Raw genomic sequence first — 20,665 nt, forward strand, 5'->3', positions numbered from 1 at the left:
TCATCAGACAAAACGGGGAAAAGGCGTACACGTCGATGTTATCCCACCGTTGTTGGAATGCATCTTGCCAGAGAGCCTTGGAGTCTGGGACTGGGAGCAGTACAATGGGAGCCTGAAGATCAGGGATGTTGCGAACAGATCCACAGTCGAAGAACCCCATAAGGTCAGGACTTTGTTGGCTACTAGATGATCCAAAGACCACTCGGTACTCACTATCTGAGATGTTCGGCTCAGGTTGTCCGCGAGCACATTCCTCTTGCCTAGAATTTAGCATGCCGATAGTGGTATCGAGTGAATCTAAGCCAATCTCAGTATCTCTACAGCTAGATGGGATGGGGGCTGCAAAAAAGTACCTCCTTGTTTGTTATTGTAAGCCACTACCGTGGTGTTGTCGCTCATCACCATTATTGAGTGGCCTGCCAGGAACTGATGGAACTGTTGAAGGGCCAAAAAGACGGCCCTCATCTCTAGGAGATTTATTTGGAGATATTTTTCTGACTCTAACCAGCGGCCTAAGGTCGTGTGGTGCAGCACGTAGGAGCCCCCACCTTTTTTTTTTTTTCTTTTTTTCTTCATTTTTTTTAAGTGTCTGAGAACAGCATCAAATCTGGGGGGAGGACGAGAAGATCTACGCCTTTCCGCAGATTCTCGTCTGACACCCACCATTCGAGGTCTGTCTGTTTCGCTGGTCCCATGGGGATCCGGGTGTCCGGGGAGTTGAAGGCTTGGTTACACCTGAACTGGAGCCGCTACTGGAGATCAAATCCTGAGGCGGCTGTTGGGGACTAGACGGGCCAGAGATGATAGGTGCCTGAGGAGACGTAGCCATATCTGGGCTGGAAGTTCTTCTCGCCTAAGAAAAGGTCTTGTGACCTTTCTCGGCCTCATTATCCTGGTGACTGATGGGAAGGCTTTGTGGAGATTGGTGTCTAAAATCATACCTAGGTATACCAGTCTTTGCGTGGGAAGCAGGGAGGACTTCTCGATATTTACCATGATCCCCAGACCCTGGCAAAGCCTTAGAAGTTTGTCTCGGTGTTGAAGAAGGGTTGACACCGAGTCTGCTAAGCTTAGCCAGTCCTTCAGATAACAGAGGAGATGGATGCCAATCCTGTGTGCCCAAGATGACACAAAGGGGAACACTGGTGAAGACTTGTGGTGCTGTGGAAAGACCGAAGCACAGCACCTTGAACTGGCATTTCTTGTTGTCTAGGCTGAATCTTAAGTACTTCCTTGAAGACGGATGGATTAGGATCTGGAAGTACGCATCCTTTAGGTTCAGTGTGCACATGAAGTCCTGTGGTTATACCGCTTCTCTGACCCTGTCTGATGTCTCCATGCTGAACAGAGTTTGCTTGACAAACTCGTTTAGAGCTGAGAGGTCGAAGACTAGCCTCCAGCCTCCAGATGCCTTTTTCACAAGAAAGAGTCAACTGAAGAAGCCTGGGAAATCGTCAGTACCTCCTGGAGAGCGCCCTTCTTCAACAGGGTCTTGACTTCTCCTCAGAGGGCTACCCCCTTTTCTGATCCCATCGCAAAGGAGTCTACTCGACACTGGATTCCTGATCAGGGGAGGGCGAGATGACATGAACTGGACCTTGACCGAATCAAGGCATCCTCCCACAGGTGGACAAGGGGGGGAATGCCTATCTTAGCATTTACGGCTGCAGCCGCTCCCTCCAGGATTTTTTCCTCCCCTGGAGGACTTTGTGCCCTTCCTGTCCTTGGTAGGAAAGGGCTTCTCAGACACCATCTGCTTCGGTGTCGTCTTGCTCGTCGAGGTCTTGGCTGGATTAGACTACTGAGGAGCTGGTGGTTTGTAGGGCCTGGATGTCAAGGCCCTATGGAGGAGAGAGTTCTGGAGAGACTTCCTCCATCTCTCTGCAGCCTGTTCCACATTCTTTGGCTCAAAAAGAGAGGAGTTCCTGAGCCTAACGATCTTGGCATTAGGGACCTGCTGATGGAACCTCTCACACACTGCATCACAACGTTTCAAGATGGTGCTTGCCCACAAGAAACTCGATGGTGCGAGTGCCTGAGAAGAGGAAGGTTTCCATAGCCTTCCTGGTACTTTGGAAAAATCCTCGGTCCGTACCAGGATCCCCAAGTCCCCAACCAAAGATCAAGCCAGGAAGTAGCCTATATGGCATACTTCGTGACTTTCTCCTGATTGAGGATCTCTGCTGCCGAGAAAGAGACCTGACGGTTGGAGAGGAGTCTCTCTCAATAGAGACCCGCTTGGTTAGTTCTTCTAGAGAGTAGTGGAGTGGAAGAGCTGGACGAGGCTCGTCCATGACCTCGTAGTACCTCCTTTGCTGGACTCGAGGAGGGGGAAGTAGCTTGGCAAAAGAGCTCGAAAGATGATAGAAGTCTGAGAGCTATTGAGTGATCTTAGCCCTGGCACTCTTCAGCCCTTGGGACCAGGACAAGGCTGCACTGGCCTTTGAGGGCTTCTGAGTGCCAAAGACACAATCTAGGACCATGTCTTTGCCCTCTGGGAGGGGGGGGTTATCTCTGGGTCAGCAAACCCATTGAGAACCCTGATAAGAGTCAGAACTTACCAGAAGGCATGTTCTGACTCTTTCTGCTCCCCCTCTGAAGTGGGACTGGCAGCAAAGTCTCCTTCCTCCACCCCTGCGAGCTCAACTCGGGGTGGGTCGCTGATATCCCTAGAGTGGCTGACAGGCCCTGTGGGTCTGGAGGTCCTTGTAGAGGACTCGAGAAGTGTCTTAGAGTCCTTTAATGCTTTGCGGGGATGAAGGTAGAACTCTAACATTGAAGGCTTGTTGGCCTATCCTTCCTAGTTCCTACCAGAAGTGGAGAGCTCTCCGAGCAAGGGGTCTTCCTCCAAAGACGTCTGCCCCTCGCGAGGCTCCCCCGGCAGGGGTGAGGGGGGAGAGCATCTGGGAGGAGTACAAGGAAGGATTGGCCTAGGAGATGTGACAGCATCAGAGACTCCTCTTTTCCTCTTTAGGGGTGAAGCAGCAGGGGTTCTATGCCAGGACTCTGCTGGAGCCGACGAATTTTGGGGGCCTGCAGAGGCCTCTGAAGAGCATGAAGAAAAGGCTGGCCTGAAGGATTGCACAACCGCTCTGACCATGGCTGCTTGCTGTCAGAGAGATCTCCTGAGAGGAAAGGGACCCAAGGTCCCCTTTGAGGAGTCTCTTCCAGAGCTGGATGACACTGTGGGTCCGCCATGGAAGTCGGAATCTTCAGGATCTTGAACTCCCCTCTAGAGCCCTTTCTCTCTTTCCCCAACGGTCACGCTGTAATGCGTTTGCGGGGAGGGGAATGAGACGACGGAGACATGTTGTATGAACTCTTACCTTTCCGTTCTTTCCTGCCCTCTTGATGGTGCGAAGTCGGAGAGTCTGGTTCTGCCTGTCGATGTCCGCTCAGCGCTAGTGGAGGAGAAACCTGCTTGTGTGATGGCGAGAGATGGTAAGCTGGTGAGCACCGGCGAGCTGTTGAGCGCTGGCGTGCAGGAGAGCACTGATGAGCTGGAGAGCAATGGCTAGCTGGTGAGCGTTGGCGTGTTGGCGAGCTGGCAAACGTTGATGCACTGGAGGGCATGGACATGCTGAGGAGCGCTGGCGTGCTGGAGAACGGTGACGCGCTGGAGAGCGATAGCACGCTGGCGAGAGCTGCTGTGCTGGTGAGCATTGGTGTTGATGAGCGCTGGTGTGTTGGTGAGCTCTTGGGCACAGCTGGACCACGATCTGGCAGCTTAGATGGAGTTCAAGTGCCCTGACAAGCAGGAGATCGTTGTGCAGGAACCCGGGGCGCTGGTGAACAATGCGTTGTCGACGAGAGTGCACGAGGATGGCGCATAGCAGGATGACGCACAAGTGAGCGACGCGTGGTCACACAGCAAGCAGGCAGGTGCAGAACTGAAGTCAGGAACGTAGATGGCAGGTCAGGAGGATAGCGAGAAGTACAAGAACGGCGCATAGGAAGAACTGGAAAAGGGATGTGCCTTTTGGAAGGGTAAACATACACCATAGGGGATGGCGCACGATCCACAGGAGAGTCCAAGGCTGAAGTCCAATTACTAGCGGCAGTGTCATCAGAAGAAAGTCCAGCAGCAGGCAAAGGTTGAGGGCTAGAAGACGAGACGAGAAGGCTCCTCTGCTTAGGAAGCCTACGTAAACAAAACTGAAGAGCCAAAGAGGCACCTTTTCACCGATAGTGAAGGCGCACATCTAAGATGAAGAGGAGGGCGAGCACGATGAGAACAATGACGCATTCTGAGGGCCGGTGGATCCGCAAGCTAACCTTTTGCTGCAGCAGTCCTCCAAAGAAGTTTCTATGAATCAACTTCCCCAAGGGGAAGAAACACTCGCAGGAGAGACTGACGAAGGACTTTGCTTTCCCCTCGAAGGATGTTCGGCAGGGGGGGGGGGGAGCACAGCCTACAGCAACGGACCGAGGTTGACCATGTGTTAAAGGGCCTGAGCTACTACTCGCCAGTCTCTCGGAAGAGACCGAACGAGCAGGAGCTTCGGAGGAAGGTCAGGAAGCGGAAGAAGTCTTGGATTTTTTCTGCTTCGAAGGAGAAGAATCTTGCTTAGACTTCCTCTACCGCCATCGTCCAAACCTTTCCCACTGGGAGCCAGACCTCTCCCAACACTCATTACACTGTTTATCAATATCACACCATTGAACTCTGCAGAAGGGACAAAGGGTGTGAGGATCGGTGTTCTCGGCAGACATGAAGGTACCGCAGGGCCAGCCCTCAATTCCATGGCAGGTACAAATGGTTGGCAGAAGTCAACTCACACACACGGAAACAGAGAGAGCACAAAAAGCATTAATGGCAGTCCAAATATTTGGTGAGGATGAAAAGCGACAACAAACATTCACCATCCAAGCCAAAAGCAAAGTGAGCTCAATCAAAGGTGTGAGTGGGAGGAGTAGCTAACTACACCCCCCTGCCAACTAACTAGCGGGATGGGTAGTTAACCTTCGCTGAATTTTAATTGCTCGTCCTTACGGCGAAGCGTAGGTTTGTATTCAGGTTACAGAACAAAAAATATCTAAGCAGATGAAGATGTCAGGACACACGTCGGAACTGTCTGGCTGCCAAAGTTGAAGTGAGGGTTCCTCCGCCTCTTGGCTAGCAACTATGCTTATGTATTTAGAAGTTTAAATGAATGTTCCACTTTTATTGAGGTCATACTCCTATTAAAGTTTGATAGTTTATAACTGTGATGGAACAAAAGCAAATGAGTTAATTTGCCATTCGTTCCCTTGAAAACACAAATTATTGTCTTGAGAAAAGAATAACTTCTCGGTGGGCTGCAGTCCCTCTGAACAGACTAACTCACCTTTAATTCTGACCAGAACTTCCACCTTTTCTGGTGATTGCAGAGCAAGAAAAGGGTGGCTCTTGTACTGTCCTGTGCAGCTAGGAATGGAGATGTCCAAGTTGATAGAAACGTTATTAGGGAACTAGCTGCAATAATCTTCTCTTTACTGAACAAACTTGGAAGCATCTCAAATGCAATCAATGAGTTTGGATAAACTTGATGCAATGACAAACTTCTAACAGATGTTACCTCTTTTCAAATAACCAGACAGTTTTATTGGAGTTCAATTTCAGACCATCCATGTGAACATCTGCAGCAGAAGGTATAACAATAAACGTACTAGCAACAGGAGCCACCAAAACAGCATCTTCCGACATGTGTTTCATGGGACACTGTATCGCTACAGATGTATGAAAGAAGCGAAAAGGGTCGCCAGGATTACCTTAGGTAGGCCACGTGTTACAGATATATTCCAGACACAGTCAACATACTAAGAGAAACGTCCAAGGTGGGCGTAGAAAGGGTAACAGATATGATCAGGGCTCTCACCTGGAGAGATGTGTGTACTGAGAAGCCCAAGGAGAGTGCATAGAATGAATACCAAAAAGAATATTTGGGGTCTAAGAAGAGTATTTTCGACATGTGATACCTGAGATTGCTTATTGAGACTTTCTTTAGCTTCTCGGATGAGCAGGAAATGCACATGAATCTAGTTGGTACCTGTGGGGTTCCACAGTAAAGATACAGTACATACCACACACTAATTTTACCGTCACATCTTCAATACTTACTGGGCTTAGAATGAAAGTATCCTTATTCCAAATCTAGTCACATTCACAGTAAACAAGCAAGCCAACTTCATTAACTAAAATACTTAAAAGTAACAACTTCAACAGCATCATGAGAACAGAACACATTGCAGGGTCTTTAAATGACAGCGACAATTGAAAAAGTAACTGGATGATGCTCAGGTGGATGGGCAGGCCCACACACTCATTATACAGTATACCTTGTAACCATGCTTTAACAACTGGATCCAGTCCCCCAGGAAGATATTCCTTCATAAGGTATGAATTGCATTCTCTTATGAACTAATGCAGAGTATTCAACAGATTTTTTCAGTGTAATATAATAATGGTCTCTTTTGTCAAAATAATATATTAACCCTTTTACCCCCGGGGTATCTGGAAATTTCCAACCCTTAACCCCCAGGGGGTTATTTTTTTCCCAGCACATTTTGCAGTATATTATTTTTAAATTGCTCTAACAACCTTAATTTTTGTCATAGAGAGGTCAGGTTGGTCTCATTCTCTTGGAAAATGCCTGAATTTTCTCAAAAAATTATCAAAAAATATGAAAAACCAATTTTTATAGCATTTTTTTGCAAGGACGTACCGGTACGTCCATGGGGGTAAAAGGATGGCTTTTGTGAAACGTACCAGTATGTCCTTTGGGGGTAAAAGGGTTAAGTACTATGATTGAAACAATTATTTCCAAGATCTAACTCTTCCCTATAAATCAGACAGGCATGTCAATTTCAATACTATACCAACATTCTACAGAATTTTATGCCCACCGTTGTCAAAATACTGTATCAAATTTATATAAATTAACAAGATTTAAACAGTAATATAATCTAACTCTTTGCTAGGGAATCATCGACAGGAACTGTCACTTTTAATATTAACAAAATGGCACCACATATGCATTTGAAAACCATAATAAAAATATGTACTTACCACCTGTGATATATCAAACCCCCATGGCAGAAAAAGAATTTTCGTCAAGTACTTTTCCCAGTGTGTTGTATAAAAGCAGGTAAGTACATTCCACAAAACAAAATAAAACCTCATAGGGCTAATACTGTAGTCAGCGCGGCCAAACACAGATAGGAGGCAAAAGGGAATGAAGGAAGTTGTCCACGAATCCAAACCATGATCAAAAAGTTCTCCCAAAGGACCGCTTGTTCCTGTGCGACGTGCTTGTTTCCCATCTATACCATCTGCAAACATGAATCGTTGAAAAATCAAGTGGGAAAATTGTAAAATATCAAAATAAATATAATGATCAAGGTTTAAATATGCTTAAAAAATAATTACCACTTCTTTAAAAATACAGCTAGTTTCATCATAGTTCGAGCACATAACAATATTCGTCATCTGAAATGATAATACTGTACAGCAAAACTACAAGAGTTAGCACATGGACAAAAGAGAATACTGCCAACATATTAAAACATTGGGAAAATAAATAATGCAAGAACTGACTACACATTCTTGTCAGTACAGTATTTTCTACTCAGATACCAAGCATTGTTTTTAGGATAATAATACAGTACACTTTTTATGTATAAAATCTGAATAAAATTTTTTATAATCACCAGATCCTTATATCCACCATCTTTAATTGTGGGGTCCCCATTGTAGGGGACTAAGACTTCTGATTGGGGAAAGGAAGAAAATGCCTATAAGAAGGCAGAACGTAAATGCCGGATGTCTGGTTACAGAAAAGTAGCCAAGTAATTAACCTGGTTTCAGTAAGGGATATAACTATACAACTTGATAGAACGGTGTTCTAATTGCAAGATGTATATAGCCCTTATTGGCAGAAAGATCACTTGCACGTATATGTACTTGACCGTCTGCGCTAGCGCATGCGTAATCTCTGCCTTCAGGAAACGTTTGCAACAAACCCAGTTGGGGGAATAATGTATGTGCGACGAATCGCAACATTATTGCCCAAGGAATTTTTGATCGTTGACTAGCTGTAATAATTTTTTGAAAGAGAGCACACATTCTCAAACAAAATATACAGTTATAAAAACGATCATTTCTCATTTGGTTTGCCCCTCCTCTTTATGGGAGGAGCTAGCCCGCGTTCATGCACAGACAAAAATGTCTGGTTCCCTGTAGGCGGGGTTTGAAATGAAAAGCTGCCCACGATGTTGCTCTCATTCTAAAACGTAAGCTAACACTGCTCCTTTGGGACTAATTGTTTGAGACAATAACCCTTTAAGGGTTGAATAGAAAGTCTCAGAAGTCTATCGTGTAAAACGGTAAATTGTTGTACCCAAGTACAATGATGGGAGCGGCTGACTCAATCCAACAGTAGAACGCGAGTCTATAACAATAAACGCGAATTTGTCTTGAATAGAGCGCATGCTTTGGGAAGGCTTACGGCCTTCGAATGCTTTCTAGCTAGTGAGAAAACTACCGTCTAATTCAAGCAAGGACTGCCAGGGGAAATGAACTCAAACACTTTGCAAACTCTCTGTCATAAGAGTAAAACTCTTGCGGGCATGCGAACACTTCATGCAAGGTTCGAAAACTCTGTCATAAGAGTAAAATGACAAATTCGTAGATAATTTATATTTTTCCTAACTATACAAACCTTAGCTATTTATAGGGGTATTACTTTCGGCGTAGCTGAAATGACAAGCCATTAAAACTTAGCGAGGGTTAACTACCCACACCGCTAGTTAGGGGGGGGTAAGGGGAGGGTAGCTTGCTACTGCTGCCCCCCACACACACCTGTGATTGAGCTCACTTTGCTTGGAGGTAGGACTTCAAGGATAGAACTGGGGGGCAAATTTGTATACAGTAAATAGCTAAGGTTTGAATAGTTAGGAAAAATACAAATGATCTCAGAATTTGTCATTTGTTCCGTAACTGGAATCCAAACCACACTATAACAATATACGCGAATTTGTCTTGAATAGAGCGCATGCTTTGGGAAGGCTTACGGCCTTCGAATGCTTTCTAGCTAGTGAGAAAACTACCGTCTAATTCAAGCAAGGACTGCCAGGGGAAATGAACTCAAACACTTTGCAAACTCTCTGTCATAAGAGTAAAACTCTTGCGGGCATGCGAACACTTCATGCAAGGTTCGAAAACTCTGTCATAAGAGTAAAATGACAAATTCGTAGATAATTTATATTTTTCCTAACTATACAAACCTTAGCTATTTATAGGGGTATTACTTTCGGCGTAGCTGAAATGACAAGCCATTAAAACTTAGCGAGGGTTAACTACCCACACCGCTAGTTAGGGGGGGGTAAGGGGAGGGTAGCTTGCTACTGCTGCCCCCCACACACACCTGTGATTGAGCTCACTTTGCTTGGAGGTAGGACTTCAAGGATAGAACTGGGGGGCAAATTTGTATACAGTAAATAGCTAAGGTTTGAATAGTTAGGAAAAATACAAATGATCTCAGAATTTGTCATTTGTTCCGTAACTGGAATCCAAACCACACTATTTATAGGGGGTGACTCATCCATAAGGCAGGGTGCACGTCCCTGCCAATCTGGCTTTTTTTGGCTTTACCCGGGGGCTCCTTATCTGAGTACGTCATTACTCAAAAATAAGGAGTCCCTGCACCTCGCTAAAACCTTGCTACGCAAGGTCCGCAGCCTACGCAAGCTGTGTGTTGAGGTATATAGAAGTGTGACCGTCCAGGTAAAGTTATTCAGAGTCTTTAGAAAAAAACTGTGTAACCAAGACTTTCCCAATACCACCTCGCTAGGGTATGGGGACGCAACAGTATTAGTCTTAATACTAGGTACACAAGGGAGCTTGGTTTACCTGCAGTTGTTTGAGGTCAGCTGTGCAGAGAACCCAGGATGCTGCTTTACCAAAGAGAGGAGAGGATGAAGAAAAGAATAAGAGCCAGTCAAATCTTTTCATTCAACAGACTAAAACCGGGTAACAATGACCTTAACCCTCTGCTATTTGTCCACTAAGGAGCTTGACGTTTTAAACCAGCTGTTGTGTAGCCACCACATGACCGATAGAGAACGTACAGCGTCTCCTGTGGGTTACGTCTTGCAGGTAGTGGGATGTAAATGTGGTCTGATGATTCCACACCCCAGCTTGAAGAACCTGCGTCACTGAGAAGTCTCTCTTGAATGCCAGGAACATAGCTACGCCGTGACATCATGAGCTCTGGGGCGACGTGAAGGAGTAGGGTCTAGATTCAATGGATGGTCTATGACCTTGCGAATCCATGCTGAGATGGTGTTCTTAGTGACCCACCTCTTGGTCCTTTCTGTGCTGACGAATAGTGCAGGCACACGGGGACGGGAAGCGGCTGTTCTCTTAAGATACAGCCTCAAACTCCTCACTGGGCATAGTAAGAGATGGTCTGGGTCATCTGTTACAGAACGGAGACTAGAAACCCGGAAGGAGTCGAATCGTGGATCCGCTACTCCAGGGTTCTGAGTCTTAGCAATAAACTTAGGGACGAAGCTGAACGTTACCTCTCCCCATCCCCTTGAATGGGCGATGTCGCATGAGAGACCATGAAGTTCGCTGACTTGTTTGGCCGAAGCCAAAGTTAGCAGGGACACCGTCTTCCAAATCAGGTGGCGATCTGTTGCCTGGCGTAATGGTTCATAGGGAGGTCTCTTAAGAGACCTGAGAACTCAAACCACATTCCATGGGGGAGGTCTCACTTCAGACTGAGGACAGGTAAGTTCATAACTCCGTATGAGTAAGGAAAATTCTAGCGATGAAGAAATGTCCATTCCTTTCAGTCTAAAGACGAGGCTTAAGGCTGAGTGATAGCCTTTAACAGCCGAGACTGACAGGCGCATTCCTTCACACAAATACACTAGGAACTCCGCTATTGCTGGAATAGTGGCATCGAGAGGAGAGATACCCCTTCCACGACACCAACCACAGAAGACTTTCCACTTTGCCCGGTAGACTGCTGCTGATGATTTTCGCAGGTATCCAGACATCCTAATCGCAACTTGTTGCAAAAATCCTCTCTGAGAGAGGAGGTGCTGGATAGTCCCCAGGCGTGAAGTCGTAGTGAAGCTACGGCTTAGTGGAATATGTTGGCATGTGGTTGTTTGAATAGATTGTATCATGGAGGGAGTTCTCTTGGGGGCTCCATTAGGAGTTGCAGAAGGTCGATGTTGTCCCACTGTTGTTGGAATGCATCTTACCAGAGAGCCTTAGGGTCTGGGACTGGGGAACAATAAAAAGGGAGCCTGAAGTTCAGGGCCGTTGCAAAGAGGTCCACTGTCGGAGAACCCCACAAAGTCAGGACTTTGTTGGCAACTAGATGATCCAAAGACCACTCGGTACTCAATATCTGAGATGCTCTGCTCAGGTTGTCGGCGAGCACATTCCTTTTGCACGGAATGAAGAGTGCTGATAGTGGCATCGAGTGGAAATCGGCCAACTTAGTATCTCTAATGCTAGATGGGATAGCTGCTGCAAAAAAGTATCTCCTTACTTGTTGATGTAAGCCACTACTGTGGTGTTGTTGTTCATCCCCATCACCGAGTGGCCCGCCAGGAATTGGAACTGTTGAAGGGCCAGAAAGACGGCCTTCATCTCTAGGAGATTTATGTGGAGGTACTCTTCTGACTCTGACCAGAGGCCTGAGGTCATGTGGTGCAGCACGTGGGCCCCCTACCTTTTTTTTTTTTTTTTGAAGTGTCTGAGAACCGCATCAAATCCGGGGAGAGGAAGAGAAGATCCACTCCCTTTCGTAGATTCTCGTCTGCCCCCCACCACTCGAGGTCCGTCAGTTCCGCTGATCCCATGGGGATCCGGATGTCCAGGGAATCACGAGTCTGATTCCCCCGGTATTTGAGTCGCCACTCGAGGGATCTCATCCTGAGGCGACCATTAGGAACTAGACGGGCCAGTGATGAAAGGTGACCGAGAAGACGTAACCACATTTGGGCTGGAAGTTCTTCTCGTCTGAGAAAAGGTCTTGCGACCTTTCTCAGCCTTGTTATCCTGTCATCTGATGGGAAGGCTTTGTGGATATTGGTGTCTATAATCATGGCTAGGTACACCAGTCTCTGTGTAGGACGCAAGGATGACTTCTCGAGATTTACCATGATCCCCAGATCTTGGCAAAGTCTCAGAAGTTTCTCTCGGTGTTGAAGAAGGGTTGACACCGAGTCTGCTAGGATTAGCCAGTCGTCCAAATAACGGAGGAGACAGATGCCAATCCTATGTGCCCAAGATGACACTAGGGCAAACACTCTGGTGAAAAACTTGAGGTGCTGTGGAAAGATCGAAGCACAGCAACTTGAAGACGGATGGACTGGGATCTGGAAGTACGTGTCCTTTAGGTCCAGTGTACACATGAAGTCCTCAGGTCTTACTGCTAGTCTGACTGTGTATAACGTCTCCGTGCTGAACGGAGTTTGTTTGACAAACTTGCTCAGGGCTGAAAGGTCGATGACTGGTCTCCAGCCTCCAGACGCCTTTCTTACAAGAAAGAGTCGACTGAAGAAGCCTGGGGACCCGTCAAGGACCTCTTGGAGAGCGCCCTTCTTCAACAGAGTCTGGACTTCTGCCCGTAGGGGCTGCCCCCTTACCGATCCCATGGCAAGGGAGTCTATTGGCATTGGATTCCTGGTTATGGGAGGGAGAGCTGTTATGAATGGGACGCGATATCCTAGACGAATCACGGAGTTTGTCCGGGGCCCCGAGTTGCTTCCACCTGTCTGAACAACTTTGTAGGCATCCCCCACTGGTGGAGACGCAGGGGGAGTGCCTATCCTAGCATTTGCAGCCTCGGCTGCTCCCTCTAGGATTTTTTCCTCCCCTGGAGGACTTTTGCCTTTCTTGTCCTTGACAGGAAAAGGCTTATTAGACACTACTGTCTTCGCTGCTGATTTCGTCGTTGTGGTCTTGGTTGGACGGGACAGCTGAGGGTCTGGAGGTTTATAGGGCTTGGATGTTAAAGCCCTATGGAGGAGGGAGTCTGATGAGACTTCCTCCACCTCTCAGCAGCAAGTTCCACGCCCTTAGGCTCAAACAGGTGGGCTCCCTCTGGAGAGGTATGTCTGACCCTATTTATCTTGACGCTGGGGACTTGTTGGTGGAAGCTCTCAGACACCGCATCTCGACGTTTTAAGATGGTGTTTGCCCAAAAGTTCGAAACTTGGTGGGCAAGAAACTCGATCATACGAGTGCCTGAAGAGGAAGGTCTCCATAGCCTTCCTGGTACACTCCTTGGAGAAATTCTCGGATCGTAGCAGGATTCCCAAGGTCCCTAACAAGATATCCAGCCACGAAGTAGCCTGCATTGCTTACTTTGTGACCTTTTACTGGTTAAGGACTTCGGCTGCCGAGAAAGAGACCTGCCGGCTGGAGAGTCTCTCAAGAGAGATCTCCCTGGTTAGTTCTTCCAGAGAGGGGTGAAGTGGAAGAGCTGGACTGGGCTCCTCCAGGATCTCAAAGTACCTCCTCTGTTGTCAACGAGGAGGTGGAAGGAGCTTGTTTGTAAAGTCGGAACGGTTGGAGGAGGCAAACTCAGAGAGCTGTTGGGCGATCTTAGGCCTGGCACTCTTCAACCCCTGAGACCAGGGTAGGGCTGCACTGGTCTTTGAGGGTTTCCGAGTGCCGAAGACACGGTCTATGACCGTGTCCTTGCCCTCCCGAGGGGGTATCTCTGGGTTGAAAAACCCATTGAGAACCCTCATAAGAGTCAGGATCTGCCAGAAAGCATGTTCTGACTCTTGTTGCTCTCCTTCTCATGTAGGACTTGCAGCGAAGTCTCCATCTTCCATCCCCAAGAGCTTTACGCGCGTAAGAGGGCTGGCGCTCACGCGGAAGACTGCAGGCGCGCGCATGGAAGACTGTTGGCGCGCAGGCGGAAGACATCTGGTGCTCGCGCGGAAGACTGCTGGCGTGCGTGGAAGACTGCTGGCGTGCGTGGAAGACTGCAGGCGCTGGCGCGCACCGAAGGCTGCAGGTGCTGGTGCGCGCCGAAGACTGCAGGCACTGGCGCGCGCCGAAGACTGCAGGCGCTGGCAGACTGCAGGCGCGCGCGGCAGACTGTTGGCGCGCGCATGGAAGACTGTTGGCGCGCGCATGGAAGACTGTTGGCGCGCGGGCGGGAGACTGTTGGCGCACGGGCGGAAGACATCTGGTGCTCACGCGGAAGACTGCTGGCGTGCGTGGAAGACAGCGGGCGCTGGCGCGCGCCGAAGGCCGCGGGCGCTGGCGCGCACCGAAGACTGCGGGCGCTGGCGCGCGCCGAAGACTGCGGGCACTGGCGCGCGCCGAAGATTGCAGGTGCTGGCGCGCAAAAGATTGCAGGCGCTGGCGCGCAAAAGATTGCAGGCGCCGGCGCACGCGCAAAAGATTGCAGGCGCCGGCGCACGCGCAGAAGACTGCAGGCGCCGGCGCGCGCGCAGAAGACTGCATTCACCGGCGCGCGCGCAGAAGACTGCAGGCGCTAGCGCGCGGAATCTATTGGCGTGTGCGGAAGACTGTTGGCACGCGCGGGAGACTGTTGGTGTGATCGGAAGACTGTTGGTGCTGGCAAGCACGTGCACGGAAGACTGCGGGCGTGCGCGGAAGCAATGGCGCACATGATAATGCTGGTGCGCATGAGTGCGGGAGTGTAGGAAAGCACTGGAGCAGGAGCAAGAGAGCACTGACGCGCAGGTGCAGGAGATCGTTAGCGAGCAGGAACAGTCCACAGAAGAGTCCAGGACCGAAATACACAAGGACTAGCTGTAGCCTAAGGTAGTGCTGGTAGGTTGGCAGGTCAGCTGGCTGGACGACCAGGAACTGGGATGAGCCCTTTGGAAGGGCGAACATCCAGGATGGCGACCATGAAAGGTCCACAAAAGAGTCCAGGACCTAAGTCCAAGGACTAACTGCAGTGCAAGGTTGCGCTGGTAGGACGATCAGAAACTGATGACGCCCATGAGGGCTGGTGGATCAGCAAGCTGACCTTTAGCAGTAGCAATCCTCCAAAGAGGAGTCTCTATGAGTGGCCCCTCTTGTGAGAGAGGTGATCACTTTGCAGGAGAGACTTACCGAAGACTATGCACCGCCCCCGAAGGAAGAGAGACTCAGCAAGGGGGACTGTCGCCTAGGCGAAGACAGCAACAGCAGTCGGAGTCTGTGAAGTGATTAAGATGCAGGCAGTTCTTCCTCGGAAGGGAGAAACAACCTTTCCTTTCCTCGAAGATGAAGTGCTGATCAGGTGATGCCACAGGTGTACTTCTGAGAGAAGAGATGCCGCCCATAATGACGCCCATGAGGGCCGGAGGATCAGCAAGCTGACCTTAGCAGTGGCGATCCTCCGAAGAGGAGTCTCTATGAGTGGCCCCTCTCGCGAACGAGAGAGGTGATCACTTCGCAGGAGAGACTTGCCAAAGACTATGTTCTGCCCCTGAAGGGAGAGAGACTCAGCAAGGAGGGAGAGTAGTCTAGCCAGATGTGGGAAATTCTCCCTAGGAAGGGAGAAACAACCTCACACCTCGGGAGGAAACTTTCCCTCGGAAGGGAAAGTTGTCCAATCCCTGGAGGCGAACCTCCTGGTAGCATTCTAAGATGATCTGAAGTGCTGATCATGTTGTCACGGGCGTACTTCTAGAAGAAGGGATGACGCCCATGATGACGTACTCTGAGGGACGGCAGTGACATCAGATTCCCCAGGCATGAACAGAACAGCTCTGCTTCGTCAGCACTCTTAGTCGAAAGAAGAAAACTGCATAGCTAAATGAGGAAAAATAAAATAAATTATGTAACAGAAATTTCCCTAGGGAGGAACTCCGAAAAGGACCACCGAGGGAACAACTTAAAATAAGTATTGCGCCCTTCCCCAGTCGACATCCACAAGAGAAGGGGGAGCAGAGCAGCTGTAATAAAATGACAAATTCGTAGATAATTTGTATTTTTCCTAACTATACAAACCTTAGCTATTTAATAAGGGTATTACTTTCGGCGTACCTGAAATGACGAGCCATTAAATTTTAACGAGGGTTAACTACCCACACTGCTAGTTAGCGAGGGGGGGTAGCAGGGGGTAGCTTACTACCGGCCCCCTCACACACCTGTGATTGAGCTCACTTTGCTTGGAGATAGGACTTCAAGGGGGACAGGGCTGGCAGGTAAGTTTGCTTAAATAGCTAAGGTTTGTATAGTTAGGAAAAATACAAATTATCTAAGAATTTGTCATTTGTTCTGTAACTGGAATACAAATCATGCTATCAAATAGGGAAGACTCACCCATTAGGTAGGGTGGACGTCCCAGCCAATCTGGCTTTTGGCTTTACCAGGGGGCTCCTTATCTGAGTATGTCCGTACTCAAAAATAAGGAGTCCCTGCACCTCGCTAAAACCTTGCTACGCAAGGTCCGCGGCCTACACAAGATGTGTGTTGAGGTATGTAGAAGTCTGAAGAAATCTGGAGGGGCAGAGGAGTTGGATGAAACCGTATGTGACACCTCTGACACTATAACATTGACGAGGGTGAGAGGAGCTACCTCTGACGGCTACGATTACTGCTGAACAGAAGCACCCATACGGATGAACTGTAGCAAAGCTTCCTTGGAGGGCGGACCCGTAAGCCCCAAGGAAGACCAAATCTGCAAGAGAGGGGTTAGTGACAAGGCCTCGCCCAGGGGGAGAGGTGGGGACGCTTTGCTATGGGAAGCAACATCATCTCTCGAGAACCGGGGTTTGCCGACATTAACTTGGTCTACGCTACTACTCGATGGTCTCTCACAAGAGGCCGAATGAGGACCAGCTTCGGAGGAGGGCAGGGAGACGGAAGAAGAGGCCTTGGGTTTTTCTACCTTCGAAGCAACCTTCGAAGGAGAAATATCGCGCTTGAACTTCTTCCGTTGTCGTCCAAACCTCTCCCACTGGGAGGAAGACCACTCCCTACACTCATTACACTTATTTTCACTATCACACCGTTGACCTCTGCATTACAGGACAAAGGGAGTAAGGATCAGTCTCCATCGCCAAAATAAACGTCCCACAAGGGCGGCCAGAGAGTCCAGGGCAGGTGCGCATGGTCGCAGAAGTCAACTTCGCAAACACACTATGAGAAAAAGGAAAGGTGCTCCCCCATTAGTACATCTGCACTCTTTGGTGTTGATGCAACAGTTCCTCCTTTACTTAAAGCAGATGGCTCAGTCACTCACTGTCCTAAGAAAAAAGCAACCCTTTTGGCTGATGCTTTTGACAGTAAACAGAGTAATGAAAAGCTTGAACTACCTCATTCCTGTTTTCCTGAGGCTAAACTATCTAGTTTAGCTTTTCAATCTCGTGAAATGAAAGCTATGTTGATGGACCTTCATGCTTATGGATGTGTAGACCCAAATGGTATTTTTCATTTGTTCTTTATAAAGACAGCAGATTTCTTAGCTCCAAAGTTATCTGTTATTTTGCGCAAGTTAGCAAGAAGAGGAGCTTTTAGCACTTGTTGGAGATTTAATTGTTAATGTTACTCCTCTATGTAAATGTGTTTGTGGTAGCTCAAGTCCCACTGATTACCGCCCAATTTCCATAACTCCCATATTATCTAAAGTTTTTGAACGTCTTCTGGCAAAACGTCTTAATAGGTTTCCTGAAGGTAATCATCTATTCCCTAGTTTGCAATTTGGTTTTCGTAAAGGCCTTGGAGCATGTGATGCCCTTCTTACAATCTCCAATGCTGTACTGTACAGAAATCCGTTGATTGTGGTCAGGAAGTTTGTATGATTGGCCTTGATTTTAGTGCTGCCTTTGACCGTGTTAATCATGAGGCCCTTGTTTTCAAACTCAAACAGTTGGGAGTGGGTGGGTTGTTTCTTAGCATTATTATTGATATTCTAAGTAATAGATCTCGAAGAGTTGTTACTTATGGGCACCATTGTGAGTACTGTATAGGAATGTGATAACTGGTGTTCCACAGGGTAGTGTTCTTGGCCCATTACTTTTCATACTATATACACATGACATGTGGTTTGGCCTAGAAAACAAGCTTGTTGCATCCGCAGATGATTCTACTCTCTTTGCCTCAATTCCATCCCCTAAATGTAGATCTTGGGTTTCTGAATCCCTTAATAAGAGATCTAGCTAAAATTAGTGCATGGTGCAAATTATGAGGTATGAAGTTGAATCCTAACAAAACTCAAAGTATGATAGCAAGAAGGTCAAGGACAGTGGCTCCTCAACATCCAGATCTCAGTATTGATAATGTTTCTTTAACTTTGTATGACTTAAAATTTCAGGTTTGATTTTTGACACCAAATTTTCTTTTGAGAAACACATTATGTCTCTCTTCTTCAATTGCACAAAAAATTGCCTTAACGAGTCTTTCAAGATTTTCGGTGATTAATCTATTCTGAAGAAGTGTTTTAATTCTTTCATTCTACCTTGTTCTCCTGTCTGGTCTTCAGCTGCTGATTCTCATCTTAATTTGTTGGACAGAAACTTACGGTCTATTAAATTTCTTATTCCTGATCTAGATATTAATCTTTGGCACCGTCATTCAATTAGTTAATTTTGCATGTTGCATAAGATTTTTCATAATTCTGACCATCCTTTACATTCAGATCTTCCTGGACAATTCCATCCTGTTCGTAATATTAGGCAAGCAGTTAATTCTAATAGCCAGGCCTTCTCCATCATGAGGCTCAATACTACACAGTATTCTAGAAATTTTATTCCAGCTGTGACCAAGTTGTGAAATGATCTTCCTAATCAGGTAGTTGAATCAGTAGAACTTCAAAAGTTCAAAGTTGCAGCAAATGTTTTTATGTTGAACAGGCTTTCATAAGTCTTTATAGTTTATGTATGACATATCTGTTCTTACGTTGTTACTCTTTTTAGAATGATTTATTGTTAATTTGTTCTCATCATTTATTTCCTTTTCTCACTGGGCTATTTTTTCCTGTTGGAGCCCTTGGGCTCACAACATCTTGCTTTTCCAACTAGGGTTATAGCTTGGCTAATAATAATAATAATAATAATAATAATAATAATAATCTATAGGGTATGATTTACCCTTTAGGAGGGTGGCAGTCCTTGCCAACTCACCTATTGGCTTAGACCTAGGTTTTCCCCTTTATTTGTTTTGCACATAATTGGCGAAAACCCTACCCTACTCCTCGCTAAAACTGTGCTATGCATGGTGCGCGGCCTACACAGGCTGTGTGCTCATGATACTGGCAATGTGACTGTCTAGGTAAGAATTCTTCCGAGTCCTAGGAATCTTCAGAGGTTACCAAGACATACCCAATACCTCACTTGTTAGGGTATGGGGACACAACAAGTATTAGAACAATACTAGGTTACATAAAGGAAAAATTATTTACCTGCAAGTCCTGTAGTTGAAGTCAGCTTTACAGAACACCCTAGGTGCTGATTCCCTAAGAGGGGGCAAGAGGAAGAAAAGGAGCTAGTCATTCTTAATCATTCATTCAGACTATTCCCGGGTAACCTTTGTCCTCAACCCTCTGCTACTTGTCCATCAAGGAGCTTGAGGTGTTAAACCAATTGTTGTGCAGCCACCACAGGACCAATGGAAAAGGTTTCAACGTTCCTGTGGGTTACGTCTTGCAGGTCGTGGGCGGTGAAGGTCATCTGGAGCTCCCACACGCCCACTTGTAGTACCTGCGCCACAGATTAGTTTTGTTTGAACACCAGGGATTTAGCAATGCCCCTGACATCATGAGCTCTGGGTTGATGTGTCGGAGGAGGATCAGGATTCAGTGCCAGGTCAATGACCTTGTGAATACAAGCAGAGATGGTGTTCTTCGTGATCCTCCTCTTGACCTTCTCCATGCTGAGGAAGAGTGCTGGCACTCTGGGGTCAGCTGCAGATATTTTTCTGAGGATATACCTCAAACTCCTTACTAGGCATAGTAACAGTTGATCTGGATCATCGGTTACAGAATGGAGACACTTTATCCGGAAGGAATCTAATCTAGGATCCGCTACCCCCCCCCCCCCCCCCCCCCCCCCCCCGAATTTTGAGTCTTTGCAATAAACTCAGGACGAAGCTGAGGCTTACCTCTCCCCATTCCCCTGAATAGGTAATGTCATACGAGAGACAATTAAGTTCATTAACTCTCTTGGCCTAAGCCAAAGAGAGTAGGAACACCATCCTCAGAGTGATGGTGGCAATGTGTTGCCCTGGTGTAATACTTCGTAGGGGGAGACCCTTATGAGACTGGAGGACCCGAACTATGTTCCAAGGAGAAAGTTTCACTTCGAACTGGGGACAGTTAAAGTTCATAATTTCGTATGAGGAGAGAAAGTTCCAGCGATGAGGAAATATCTACTTTCACCTTAAAGGCAAGACTCAAGGCTGAGCAGGAACCTTTTACTGCCAAAACTGAGAGGAGCTCTGTTAGAAGCTGCAGAAGATCAGGAAACCATTCTGCGTGATGCCATAGCAGGGCTATGAGAGTCATCGAGAGATTGACAACTCTTCTCATCGGACAAAACAGGGGAAAGGTGTAAACGTCGATGTTGTCCCACCGTTATTTGAATGCATCATGCCACAGACTTGGGATCTGGGACTTGGGGAGCATTAAAGCAGGAGCCTGACATTCAGGGACGTTGCGAACAGGTCCACAGTCGGGGAACACCA

At 47.4% G+C, this 20,665-nt stretch overlaps 1 protein-coding gene across 1 annotated transcript in view; it reads right to left on the minus strand.

Moving 5' to 3' along the window:
* The window catches only part of LOC137627614 (ethanolaminephosphotransferase 1-like), a 116,529-nt gene that overhangs the window by 48,920 nt on the left and 46,944 nt on the right, over positions 1 to 20,665 (minus strand). The window contains exon 4 of the mRNA XM_068358702.1: positions 7,049 to 7,311. Coding sequence (XP_068214803.1) covers positions 7,049 to 7,311 — 263 coding nt within the window. The remainder of the gene's footprint in view (positions 1 to 7,048; positions 7,312 to 20,665) is intronic.

This window comes from Palaemon carinicauda, chromosome 35 (genome assembly GCF_036898095.1).
Source record: "Palaemon carinicauda isolate YSFRI2023 chromosome 35, ASM3689809v2, whole genome shotgun sequence".
Lineage (NCBI taxonomy): Eukaryota > Metazoa > Arthropoda > Malacostraca > Decapoda > Palaemonidae > Palaemon > Palaemon carinicauda.